At 40.6% G+C, this 14,371-nt stretch overlaps 1 protein-coding gene across 1 annotated transcript; it reads right to left on the reverse strand.

Annotated features, from left to right (window-relative positions):
- Window positions 1-842: 842 nt before the first annotated feature.
- LOC109907750 (zinc finger protein 37) lies at window positions 843-11,836 on the reverse strand. Its single transcript, XM_020505921.2, has 4 exons — window positions 11,359-11,836; window positions 6,515-6,630; window positions 5,482-5,608; window positions 843-4,996 (listed from the first exon to the last, which is right to left on the reverse strand). The coding sequence occupies exons 1-4, from the start codon at window positions 11,642-11,644 to the stop codon at window positions 4,110-4,112; spliced, it is 1,416 nt and encodes a 471-aa protein (XP_020361510.1). The 5' UTR covers window positions 11,645-11,836; the 3' UTR covers window positions 843-4,109.
- Window positions 11,837-14,371: the final 2,535 nt, after the last annotated feature.

Here is a 14,371-nt window from a genome sequence, read left to right on the forward strand (position 1 = left end):
GTGACACCTCTTGCACTGAGATAGTGCCTTAGACCGCTGTGTCCATGTATGTTAACTATTTAACTGTACTAGAATGCTTAAAAGACTGCAAAAATGTAATATCCGTATTGTTTTTTTTTGCAAGGAAAATATCGGATATTGGCCAAAAATGTCATATCGGTGCGTCAATAATACAAACATTTCTGTAAACCAGTTTTTTCTTTGTCATTATGGGGTATTGTGTGTAGATTGATGAGAAGAAAAACATTTTTTTTTAATCCATTTTAGAATTAAGGCTGTAATGTCGAAAAAGTCAAGGGGTCTGAATACTTTCAGAATGCACTGTAGCAACTGAAGGAGTTAAACATGGGAACTGACCTCTTCATCTTCAACTGACCTCTTCAATCTCCAGCGGTTATTGTTATGCCATTCCTTTTATGACCAGTGTTCTCCTGCTGCGACTGATTTGGATGGAGACCTTCACCTGGTGGGACTGCTTCTGTAACAACAGCTTGAGTTCTCGCTTTCCCATCGCTTCATTGGGAAATTATAGGTCCTCATTTTCCTTTCTAATTGACTTTTTCCACATTACAGCCTTATTCTAAAATGGATTAAATTGTTTGCCTTGGTCAACACACCAAAGCAGGATGCAAACTGCTTGTGCAAAGCCTTGGAATTCCACATGGGTCCGGATTTGGAATCTGTTCATTTTCAGGGCTAGTCTGTTACAGTTTATTGTTTGACATTTTAAAATGTCAAATTATATTTGGGTGGTACAATGGATTTGGAAATGCCAAAGTGTGTAGAATTTGTCCATCTGGAGAATAGTATGTTACAAACAATAGGAAAGGGGCAAAGAAAAGATACTGCCTGTACCCAAGTTTTAAAACAGCAGCCTGTGTTCTCATTACACAACTATTGCAGGTGGAACCTCTGAAGCTACACAGGTAAGAACCAGATAAATGTGGTTAGGTTCTCTTTATTATACAGTGGCAAGAAAAAGTATGTGAACCATTTGGAATTACCTGGATTTCTGCATAAATTGGTCATCAAATTTGATCTAATCTTCATCTAAGTCCCAACAGACAAGCAGTGTGCTTAAACTAATAACAAAGTATACATCATTTAAACATTCAGTGTAGGTTGGGAAAAGTATGTGAACCCCTACGCTAATGACTTCTCCAAAGGCTCATTGGAATCAGGAGTCAGCTAACCTGGAGTCCAATCAATGAGACGAGATTGGAGATGTTGGTTAGAGCTGCCCCCCCCCCCCCTATAAATAACACTCACAAAATTTGTGTTTGCTATTCACCAGAATCATTGACTGATATGGACCATACCCCGAACAAAAGAGATCTCAGAAGACCTAAGATTAAGAATGGTAGACTTGCATTAAGCTGGAAAGGGTTACAAAAGTATCTCTAAAAGCCTTGATGTTCATCAGTCCACGGTAAGACAAATTGTCTATAAATGGAGTAAGTTCAGCACTGTTTTTATTCTCCCTAGGAGTGGCCGTCCTGCAAAGATGACTGCAAGGGCACAGCGCAGGATGCTCAATGAGATTAAGAAGAATCCTAGAGTGTCAGCTAAAGACTTACAGAAATCTCTGGAACATGCTAACATCTCTGTTGACAAGTCTACAATACTTAAAACACTAAACAAGAATGGTGTTCATGGGAGGACACCACGGAAGAAGCTACTGCTGTCCAGAAAAACCATTGCTGTCTGAAGTTTGCAAAAGTGCACCTGGATGTTCCACAGCGCTACTGGCAAAATACACTGTGGACAGATGAAACTACAGTTGAATTGTTTGGAAGGAACACACAACATGTGTGGGGGAAAAAAAAAGGCACAGCACACAAACATCAACCTCATCCCAACTGTAAAGTATGATGGAGGGAGCATCATGGTTTGGGGCTGTTTTGTTGCCTCAGGGCTTGGACAGCTTGCTATCATTGACAGAAAAATTCAGGAGGATGTAAGGTTCTGTCCGCCAATTGAAGCTCAACAGAAGTTGGGTGATGCAACAGGACAACGACCCAAAACACAGAAGTGAATCAACAACAGAATGGCGTTAACAGAAGAAAATACAGCTTCTGTCAGAGCCCAGTCAGAGTCCTGACCTCAACCCAATTGAGATGCTGTGGCATGACCTCAAGAGAGCAGTTCACACCAGACATCCCAAGAATATTGTTGAACTGAAACAGCTTTGTAAAGAGGAATTGTCCAAAATTCCTCCTGACTGTTTGGTTGAGGTTATTGCTGCCAAAGGAGGGTCAACCAGTTATGAAATCCAAGGGTTCACATTTTTTCCACCCTGCACCGTGAATGTTCACACAGTGTTTTCAATAAAGACATGAAAACATATCATTGTTTGTGGGTTATTAGTTTAAGCAGACTTTGTCTATTGTTGTGACCTAGACGAAGATTAGATCAAATGTTATGACCAATTTATGCAGAAATCCAGGTATTTCCAAAAGGTTCACATACTTTTTCTTGCCACTGTATACAGGTCTTGTTTTTAAATTGTGAAGTATATTATGTGACAGTTATGTAAATGCATTATAAAAGGAACTCTGAATTTACAAAACAGATATTCATGAATATTAGAAATATATTGCAATGCACAAGTTCAACAATTGCCTGATGGTGAGCTAGAATTGACTTATTCCTGACTTTTTATATTGCATATGAACAACTAATAAAACATTGTTCTGACTCACTAATTTCAGACATATTATGGAAGTTATTCACCTTCAATGTCAACACACTGCCAAACCCAAATATTGACAATCACGTACTAAATAAACTGGTAAATCAATACATTTAAAAAGGTTGAGTAAATTAGAATTTTATCCACAAACATATCCACATTTCTATGATATGCAAATATAGTGAATGCCATAACGTAGTTATTTTGTTAGATACTGTACTTTTAGGGTTTAGCTGAAATTGTATTTTGTTCAAACTGCTGTTTGACAAATAAATATTCTCAGTCTTATCCATAATAATCTCATCATGTAGACTAGCATACTGTATCTGCGAGCTGTTGGCTAGAGCGCACGTGTCAAGACCAGAGTAGGCACATTTGCTATTTAATGCAACAGTTTGTTACAAAGCTATCGGTAGAGTTGAAAATGCAATGGAAACACATTGAACACATTTTATTCGGTACCTGAAAACTTAAACGGAAAAGTAAATTGTATGCACTACGTCATCAGGCACTGATTTGTATACGCAACAAGTCAGTTTGGTGAAAACAGACCACTGGTTGGAAAACGCGCATTTTCGTCATGCAGATTATCATTTTTGCATGAAAATCGCCAATTGGATGGAAACTTAGCTACTGACCCACAACGTCTTTGTAGATTCATGATAGTGTTATTAGACAAAACTATGAAAGTGAACTTAAAAACGTGATGTCGTTTAACTGGGAATTGCAGCTGTTGGCAAGTAATGAATCTTCTAGCTTCTGAACTGACTCATCCTTTAAATAAACTTTCCTACGGTCTGTATTATAAAAATGTAAGTTTACTGGGAGAACACATTTTCTCTTACAGTTCTGGCCTGACATGAGTCATCTTCTTGCAAGCACACTAATAATGTTATATTGTTACATATAGTTACAGCCCTTTGTAAAGCACAGCTTTTTTGAGAATTTCCATAGAAGGATATGATGCATTAATAAGAACTATAGAGTGCATTGCCTAAGACGTGATGTATGCTATATTAAGCCTTTATTAATTGTGGTAAATTTAAAGTGTGACCATTATCGTAACAACTTATATGGAAGGACTGTTCCATTTTCAAAATACATTCCAGTGGTAATAATGTCTCATCAAATAGCTTTGTTTCATTGGGTTAAATATTATCAATTGTATCATTTCAAAGGCAATTAAATGGAAGAAAAATTGAAATTAGAGCATCGCAATGTTAGACCATGTTTTTCACCTCCACCATTCTTGCGGAGTTCATCCATCAAAACATATCATGAGTGTGAAAATACAAAATAGCCTTTTCTTCATTACTAATGTTCAAACTTAGATGTCAAACAGTGTCACGGTTCTGGTCTAATGCTTCTAAAAATGTTAGGCATAACTGTTCGTGGAGCTCTCAACTAGCCTTACACCTCACAGATTAGGGTGGTTTTTCTGTTGGTGTAACCTCAAATTCTGTTTCCCTGCAAACCTTTTACCACACTGCTCGCAGGCAAATGGCCGCTCTCCGGTGTGTACGCTCTGATGCGTTTTCAGATGGCCAGACTGGGTGAACCTCTTCCCGCACTGGGTGCAGCTGTATGGTCTCTCTCCTGTGTGAACCCGTAGGTGTGTCTCCAGATTTCGCGACGATGTAAAACACTTGCTGCAGAAGGTGCAAATAAAACGCTTGCTGTCTCTGCTGTCATACTTGGCTGCAGCGTGAAGTCCGGCGGCAGTCATTTGATAATGGGCAGAGCTCAAGTCTGCAACCTTGTCAAGCAGCAATTCCCTGCGGTCCGGTTTCAGGTATTTCCCGTCCTGCATGGAAACCATTCCCAGCATATCCTGGTTGCTCCATGAAGAACACATATCCAGTTCCACGTCGTAGGGTAGAGAGCTGACCATGGAAACTTCTCTTTTCATTTCGAAATTCCCAGCGAGAGAATTTGGACTACTGTCTGGTTCAAAGGGAAACCGTTTCCCTGTCGGGTGAGTAGAGGGGACGGTGTCGGTTTCTGAAGGGAAATCATAAACGGGTTCCACTGTCTCCATTTCATTATTCCCCCCCGGTGGACTGGACCCAGACTCACTGGGTGTCTCATGCAGCGTGTAGTTAAGGCTCAGGGGGTACCATCTTCCGGCCGTGAATTTAGAACGCAAAAACTGGGGAGTCCTCTGAGAACTCTCATTCCCCTGCTCGGATCGGTGGCCACTATCCTCTCCACTTCTGTCCCACTCCCTCGTAGTTATGGTGGAGGAGGTTGTTCTGGATGGCCCTTCTTCACCATCACCCACTTCACCATACGACGCCTCAGTACCTTAGGGAAGAGATTGGAGCAAATAGGGATGTCAAACACAGCAATGTACCTGTGTTTCCATTGTTTTGTAAGGGGAGAAGTAGGAGATGTGGCTGGCAACAGGGTGGGGGTACATATTGCCCTACACAAGCAATAATAATGTAGATAAAGCTTTTTCCTATGTCTCAAAAACATTTAAAATTGGGTTGTAGTAGCTCAGCCATCTACAACTAATGTCAGGGAGATGCAGTCGAATCAATTTGGGCCACAACGCTCACGACAAATGACTGTCAGCATTGATGCGGGGAGCAATATTGCCAGTAATGGGGGAAATTGTGTAGGCCTACACTTACTTTTGTGTGTGATAATGTTAGGAGTGTGATTCAATTAAGTTCACTTTACCACTTGACATCGGGGAGAGAAAAGCAGTTGACATAACAGACAGAATTTGCAACGTCCATGCAATTCCACCTGGCTAACAATTAATGTGTACACCTTTCACTTACCCTTCTCACTGAATAGCAGAACATCCTGTGTGTCATTACTACTATCCAAGTCCCCGCCCAGCTTCTCCTCCTTGATTAAGACTATGTCAGGTCTGATCTTCTCCTCTTCAGGTACCTGCAAAACCACCTGATATGGCGAGAGAGCATATTTAATCGAAAATACAGGAAGATGCAGGGTTTGCAGAATGAGTTGTAGAGGCAGCAAAATTGGGGCCATGTACTGTAAGTCATGATTAAAAGGTAAAAGACAAACAAGACATTAATACCATAACATTTTTGTACAGACCAGGGGTTGCCTATGGTTTCAATCCACACTGAAATGACTAAAACCCAATAAAATGGAACTATATTAATAATCTCTTCACTATGTCCAACTTGCTAAAAATTACCAAAATAAGTGTTAGGTCAGGGAGGATTGAAAATTCTGAAAAATGGATAGAGGACTAGCACATTTTGAAGGAAATATAAACACATTTTCAGTGCGTTCCTCCGGAGCTCCCAAGTGGCGCAGTGGTTCTAAGGCACTGCATCTCAGTGCTAGAAGCATCACTACAGACACCCTGGTTTGAATCAAGGCTGTATCACAATCGGCCATGATTGGGAGTCCCATAGGGCAGAACACAATTGGCCCAGCGTCGTCCGGGTTTGGCTGGTGTAGGCCGTCATTGTAAAATAAGAATTTGTTCTTAACTGACTTGCCTAGTTAAATAAATAGAAAAAAAATAAAAATAATTGTAGACCGATTGCAGCCTGCAGGGCAAAATTTGTTTGACACCCCTGGTATAGACATTGTGATTTCACCAGTAGAGACCATTATTTCCTAATGGAAAATGTCTCAACACACTCAATGTAATGGAACCACCAAGTAATGGTTGTAGTGGAAACCATTAGACTGCGGTCTAGTGGTCACTGATGTTTTTTTAAGTTGGGCTCTCAACAGGATTTATCATCAATAAAACATGAATGGCAAAACAGAACATGAGAAAGCCATAACCAGCTCTAATAAAGCTTCATGTAGATTTTTTTCTATTACCTCTTTATTTTCAGACTGTTCTGTGGCTTCCCGAACAGCTGTGATCTTTCCAGCTCTTCTTAGATTTTCATTTGACTGCTTGGTACAGGCAGCCCTTCCAGATGAAGAGGAATGTTCTAGGACAAAGTGAGAAGTAGGCCTGATAACTAAGTAAGCTACAATATTGTAATGAAGACAGTATGTGCCATCAATGAATCACACATGATGGACAAGACCATCAAAACACACACACAACCAAAAATGTGAGGACACCTGCTCGTCTCATTCCAAAATCATGGGCATTAATATGGAGTTGGTCCCCCCTTAGCTTCTATATCAGCCTCCACTCTTGTGGGAAGGCTTTCACTAGATGTTAGAACATTGCTGCAGGGACTTGCTTCCATTCAGCCACACAAGCATTAGTGAGGTTGGGCACTGATGTTGGGCGATTAGGCCTGGCTCGCAGTCAGTGTTCCAATTCATCCCAAAACAGTTCGATGGAGTTGAGGTCAGGACTTTGTGCAGGTCAGTCAAGTTCTTCCACTCCAACTGAGCACGGGGGCACAAAGTTGGAAGCACAGAAACGTCTAGAATAATGCAATGTATGCTGTAGCGTTAAGATTTCCCTTCACTGGAACTAAGGGGCCTAGCCGGAACCATTATTCCTCCTCCACCAAACTTTACAGTTGGCACTATACATTGGGGAAGGTAGCTTTCTTCTGGCATCTGCCAAACCCAGGTTTTGTCTGTTGGACTGCCAGATGGAGCATGATTCATCACTCCATAGAACACATTTCCAGTGCTCCAGAGTCCAATGGCGACGAGGTTTACACCACTCCAGCAGACACTTGGTATTGCACATGGTGATCTTAGGCTTGTGTGTGACTGCTCTGCCATGGAAACCGATTTCATGAAGCTCCCAACAAACAGTTCTGCTGACGTTGCTTCCAGAGGCAGTTTGGAACTTGGTAGTGAGAGTTGCAACCGAGGACACACAATTTTTTTGCTCTAGTACAAGGGGCGTATTGACACCCCTTGGGTTGAGGTGTGATTGTGTAAGCCAGGTAACCTAATGCAGCACCATCCCTCTCCTTATTGGTCAAATAGCCCTTACACAGCCTGGATGTGTGTTGGGTCATTGTCACGTTGAAAAACAAATGATAGTCCCACTAAGCGCAAACCAGAGGGATGGAGTTTATTTGAGCTGTTCTTGCCATAATATGGACTTGGTCTTTTACCAAATAGGACTATCTTCTGTATACCATCCCTACCTTGTTGCAACACAACTAATTGGCTCAAACACATTAAGGACAGAAATTCAACAAATTAACTTTTAACAAGGCACACCTGTTAATTGAAATGCATTACAGGTGACTACCTCATGAAGCTGGTTGAGAGAATGCCAAGCGTCTGCAAAGCTGTCAAGGCAAAGGGTGGCTAATTGAGGAATTTCAAATATAAAATATTTGGATTTGTTTAACAATTACTACATGATGCCATATGAGTTATTTCATAGTTTTGAAAAAAATATATAAAAAAATAAAGCAAGACCCTTGAATGAGTAGGTGTCCAAACCTTTGACAGGTACTGTATATATACACAGTGACTTCGGAAAGTATTCAGACCACTTGACTTTTCCAGATTTTGTTAGGTTACAGCCTTATTCTAAAACGGATTAAATTGTCCCCCCCCCCCCCCCCCCCCCCTTATCAATATATACACAATGCCCCCATGATGATAGCAAAGGGTCTGAATACTTGTGTAAATAAGGTATTTCAGAATTAAATTATACATTTGCATAAATGTCTAATGACCCGTTTTATCTTTGTCATTATGGGGTATTGTAGTTAACTAATGCACTTTTGTACATTGCGCTGTAACGTAAAATTTACCTTATTTTAGTGCCCTAAAAACATAATATGAATACCATTGTAAAGCACAATTTCTCCCCTTTCCAGCAAAATCCAAGACGAGACCTTCATGCTGCCCGTCTTTGCATGATTGAAGGAGGCAATGAGCTCCTTCGGGTCTTTTTAAAAATGGCAGGTGGGGAAGCGATACCTACTGCGTGATAGTGAAAGGGGGAGATCAGCCGTGTGGGGAAACAGCTTTTTTCACCCAATCTGTCCAACTCATCACCTCTAAAATGTAAATAAAACACTTACTATAAAGAGTTTATATTATCATTACATATCTACTTGAAGGTTTGTGTCGAATTATAAATCGTGTTTTTAGGGCGGCGCTACAGTTATCTTCAGAAGTAAACAGCGGCTGTGGCGGCTTTTGAGTCTTGATGGCTTGCAGTGACAACGCAAAAAATGCATGCATTCAGTTGTACAATTGACTAGGTATCCCCGTTACCCTGTCCCTTGTTTTTAATTTGTGAGAGAAGCGCTACACCTGGTGGAGAGGCTGTACAACACAGAATGAGTTGCATTATGCGTGCTGTACGTTACGTCATGACACATCACAATTTAACGTACAGCTTCAGAGGGGTCCGTTTTTTCAACTCTTCTCCAATACTATCGGGTTATTACCATGTCAATCAACGCTTGAACAGAAACGTAGTTCACACCCCGGATTTTGAAGCCAACACAGTCACTACAGTCCATTCGTTTTCATTGCAACCTCATTTGTGCAAATTAGTGCGTAATGGGGTTAGTCAACAGTAGATTGATATACATTGGGACAGTTAAATAGCACTTCAGAATGATTCTGGGACAGTGATGAAAAAAGTTTTTGGAGCCCTGTATGTAGCAAGCTAGCTACCGAACATTGCCCAAAAATCTGAAGTCAGAGGAGAAACAGTCTCCTGCAGGTGAGGAGAGAGAGGAACTGATTAACTCTATTACTGACTATCAAATTATAAAAGTTAGTTTTATTCTACGATCAATTAATCATGTACTTGACTCATGATGAATACATTGGGGCAAAAAAGTATTTAGTCAGCCACCAATTGTGCAAGTTCTCCCACTTAAAAAGATGAGGCCTGAATTTTCATCATAGGTACACGTCAACTATGACAAACAAAATGATTTAAAAAATCCAGGAAATCACACTGTAGGATTTTGAATGAATTTATTTGCAAATTATGGTGGAAAATAAGTATTTGGTCACCTACAAACAAGCAAGATTTCTGACTCTCACAGTCCTGTAATCCTTCTTTAAGAGGCTCCTCTGTCCTCCACTCATTACCTGTATTAATGGCACCTGTTTGAACTTGATATCAGTATAAAAGACACCTGTCCACAACCTCAAACAGTCACACTCCAAACTCTACTATGCCCAAGACCAAAGAGCTGTCAAAGGACACCAGAAACAAAATTGTAGACCTCACCAGGCTGGGAAGACTGAATCTGCAATAGGTAAGCAGCTTGGTTTGAAGACATCAACTGTGGGGTCAAAATGATCACAAGAACGGTGAGCAAAAATCCCAGAACCACACGGGGGGACCTAGTGAATGACCTGCAGAGAGCTGGGACCAAAGTAACAAATCCTACCATCAGTAACACACTACGCCGCCAGGGACTCAAATCCTGCGGTGCGAGACGTGTCCCCCTGCTTAATCCAGTACATGTCCAGGCCCGTCTGAAGTTTGCTAGAGAGCATTTGGATGATCCAGAAGAAGATTGGGAAAATGTCATATGGTCAGATGAAACCAAAATCGAACTTTTTGGTAAAATCTCAACTCGTCATGTTTGGAGTACAAAGAATGCTGAGTTGCATCCAAAGAACACCATGCCTACTGTGAAGCATGGGGGTGGAAACATCATGCTTTGGGGCTGTTTTTCTGCAAAGGGACCAGGACGACTGATCCGTGTAAAGGAAAGAAAGAATGGGGCCATGTATCGTGAGATTTTGAATGAAAACCTCCTTCCATCAGCAAGGGCATTGAAGATGAAATGTGGCTGGGTCTTTCAGCATGACCCAAACACACCGCCTGGGCAATGAAGGAGTGGCTTCGTAAGAAACATTTCAAGGTCCTGGAGTGGCCTAGCCAGTCTCCAGATCTCAATCCCATAGAAAATTTTTGGAGGGAGTTGAAAGTCTGTGTTGCCCAGCAACAGCCCCAAAACATCACTGCTCTAGAGAAGATCTGCATGGAGGAATGGGCCAAAATACCAGCAACCGTGTGTAAAAACCTTGTGAAGACTTACAGAAAACGTTTGACCTCTGTCATTGCCAACAAAGGGTATATAACAAAGTATTGAGAAGTATTTGGTCAAAAACAAAAGTTTATTTTCCACCATAATTTGCAACTAAATTCATTAAAAATCCTACAATGTGATTTTCTGGATTTTTTTTTCTCATTTTGTCTGTCATAGTTGAAGTGTACCTATGATGAAAATTACAGGCCTCTCTCATCTTTAAGTGGGAGAACTTGCACAATTGGTGGCTGACTAAATACTTTTTTGCCCCACTGTATCTTCTCTTTCCATCTTAAGAGGGATAGATGACTGGGACATCAGGCTACAGCCATACATGAATTACATTTTTTTATGAAATGCAAACGGTTGGGGCTTTTTGATTTACATACTCCTGTTGAAAATTTGATTATATTACAGCAATGTGACTTGTATTATTACTATTTCACAATGTTTAACATTGTTATTTTACAATGTCAATCACTTCTATGGTTCAGATTAAAATAATTTGGTATGATGAACCAATAACGAAGGGAGAAATGCTGAGAACAAGGTGAAGCAAGTTTACCAGTTGTATTTAGATTGTCATTATGAAGACACCTATTGGAATAATGTGGCAACTCCTCTTAGCTGCGAAAAACATTTTGGGGTTAAGTTTTCAGGCTTTGCAGGCATGTTAATTTCAGATAGAGCTGGCCACACACACACATACATACATACCGGCATTGAGGGAATCAATGTTAGCTTGGTGGTTTGTTTCTGCCATATTCCCTCTCTGCCCACGCGCAATGATGGTCTCGATCAACTCGAGTTTCCTTCTCAATGCCTCATTCTCTTTGTGGCTTCGAGAGATTTCCAATTGTAAAACAGCATAACTGTCATCTACGAGCTCGCAGATATCTGCCACCGCCGCTTTGGTCAATGCATCCATGATGGACGACAGTTGTGTATGAAAAGCTCTGTAGTTGGTCATTGTGTTAGGTAGAAATTGGCGCACAGCTAGCATCTTCTCCAGCGACCATAGGTGTTCTCCCGTGGAAATATGGTGTAAACAGCCTCTTCGAGTTTAATCAAAAACGCAGATTATCTGTGAATTTAGCAAGTGCTGGTCGTAGATAATTGAGCTAGCTATCTAACAAGTTGTCCTCCTGAACCGCAACAAATAAAATATTTTCCGTTTTTTTTTCTTCTTCTGTGGTTTTGTTGGCTTTCACGAACTTTCAAAATAAAAGCCCTCATAAAAAAAGCCCGCATCGAAGGGCACGCCAGTAGCGATTTTAGCATGTAAATCTTGTTGGGGCAAACTCCCCCCAAAAATGTATATGCCTGCAAAGCCACTAAACAACACAACACAACACTAAACAATATATGAATTGCACTATAACGGCGACAAGCAGTGCCCACAAACTGTCCGGGCCTACATAAAGCTGTCCCAACAGCAGGGCTCTCTTTTCAGCACCATGGAGTGAATCCTTACCACTGCATCAGCGGAGCCTTGTCTGGCAGCAAAACAATGAATTCAGCCTCGCTTACTGCCTTTAAAAAAAACATAGCTGATATAGCTGACTTGATTAAACAAATGTAGTTTCTACTGACAATTGAGATTTACAAACTATGCCATTAGAGAACGATGAGTGGATAAGAGGCATTCCGTAATTTTGATTAAGACATTAATGAGCGAGCTAAGTCAGACGTAGTCAATATAATGTGTTCAGCACTTTTAAATTGTACAGTGACATAATTCAGAACATGGGCTGCTCTTACAATTTCCCTGTACACCAAGTCAGAACCATAGGATAAATAAGGGCCATATAAGCAGACATTGAAAGCTCTTAATATTAGATGATGACATTTCTCAAAAACAGCTATATGTGCACCGCCGAGTCAGAACAGTAATGATAGGCAAAATTAAGAGGTGAAAATAGACAATTGTTAGGGTGAGGCATATGGGCTACTAACATCTTATTACACAACATACACTTAGTATTACTTTCTTAGCTACAGTATACATATCTCCCTAGCATATTACATAATTTATGCAGCAGCATATAAGACATTTTTGGACTCACCTTGTGATGTGCTCACTTGAACAGGAAGGTGGTGCGGCCGTCCTTCATGGGCAAATTTTGTCATCAGAGAAAGATTTACAATTCCGAGTTGGATGACTGTTCAAACGTATTTTCCTAGTCTGAGCTCGTTTATTCCCGACTTCCCAGTTGCAATGCTTGCAGTTAGCCACTGTCACCGGTTCCTTCCACATCACTCGTTGTGTAATGTTTATGTCCAATGGCTGATGAGCACCGATACGTTTTATCTATAATTTATCTTCATGATTTCTCTTCATATGACAAGGATTAAAAAGGATTTGCCAGTAGATTGTCGACTTGATTCATGATGATGACTGCTAGCTAAGACTTTGAAAGTAATATGTTGACATGATCAGTCCAATCAAAGCTACTGTACATATAACGCGATTTTACATCATTTTATCTGTGGCCAATGACCTTGAGCCTTCTTGGAAGGGCACATTTAATATAACTCTATGGCAGGACCCAAAGGGTTGACATTTTAAACTTGGCGATGACGTAGTGTCCCCATGAGTAACAGAACACTGAGCCAATCACAGCGCAATGCTCCTATTTTCTGCTGGCTCGCCACACCACCACAGAAAGCACTGAGCTAGGCTGAAACACCTGCATTTTGGATCTGCCTTACTCAAGAAAACAAAAGGAAGACCATGTTTGTGCACGGTTTTATTAACTTAATGATATATATATTATTTAACATTGTTTGCAAATTGATATGTGACTCGTATTAATGCCAAAATATCATGCATAACAGGCAGCCCTACTACTGCCCTGAATGACTGGTCGCCACTGGGCACGGCTGTTATTATTTTAATTGCAACAAAACACAAAACATATCAATACAAAAAAGCATTATTAGGTGGACCCTTGTTCAACAGGCAGTGATATAAAGGGTAAAATACCATATAATAAATCTGATTTTAGTAGGCCACATTCCAATATTAAATTTAGCTGTGAGCAGCAATGAACTGGTTTCACAGGATGACAGAAACCCAGTTATCAATAAGCACTCAGGAGGCCGGTGTCCCTCCAGAGTGGTTGAGTGCCGTGCGACAGCTTTTTTGCCCTTTGGCCTCATTCACGGCCACTTTCTCAAGCGGCAGCCGTGCTCCTGCTGTTCACGTGCCGTTTCCTCACACAGCCCACCTGCCATCCTCCAGACCGACGACACTACAGCTGCCAGATGGAGACAAGACACTTTCATCTTGAAGCCATCGGTTTTCCTACTAACTGTCTCCACTTATTTGTATATATTGATACATTTTTATTATTTAAGATACATTGGAAGCTATTTGAAAAACTTATGTGGAATAGTACTGTAAATGATTATGTGTGTGCTAAATATACCAGATCAAGGGCCAGTCCTGGTCACCTGGATCCACTGGTAATGACAAATCAAATCCAAATCCAGTCAAATCAAATGTTATTATCATATACTTGCAGGCTTCTCACACAGTGTGACAAAAGTGACATAGTAATCAAATAAGTAACATAGGAAAGCATTGAAATATATAACAAAGTAATATGCAGATAAAAGAAAATAAGATTTAAATGAAAATAAGATTTAAAAATTGCCTGTAGGGTTATAGTATGGACATTGTTTGCCCATGTGCATAGTCAGTGGAATAAGGTACAGTGCAGTAGCA

The sequence above is a fragment of the Oncorhynchus kisutch genome, linkage group LG17 (genome assembly GCF_002021735.2).
Source record: "Oncorhynchus kisutch isolate 150728-3 linkage group LG17, Okis_V2, whole genome shotgun sequence".
In the NCBI taxonomy this organism is placed as follows: Eukaryota; Metazoa; Chordata; class Actinopteri; order Salmoniformes; family Salmonidae; genus Oncorhynchus; species Oncorhynchus kisutch.

What these genes read in the sequence shown, in the direction of transcription:
- LOC109907750 (XM_020505921.2), bottom strand. Translation starts at nt 11,644, where the DNA reads ATGCTAGCTGTGCGCCAATTTCTACCTAACACAATGACCAACTACAGA. An exon ending in AACAGTCTGAAAATAAAGAG is followed by an intron (nt 5,609 to 6,514) that starts GTAATAGAAAAA and finishes TCGCCATATCAG; the next exon opens with GTGGTTTTGCAGGTACCTGA. An exon ending in TCTGCTATTCAGTGAGAAGG is followed by an intron (nt 4,997 to 5,481) that starts GTAAGTGAAAGG and finishes CTCTTCCCTAAG; the next exon opens with GTACTGAGGCGTCGTATGGT.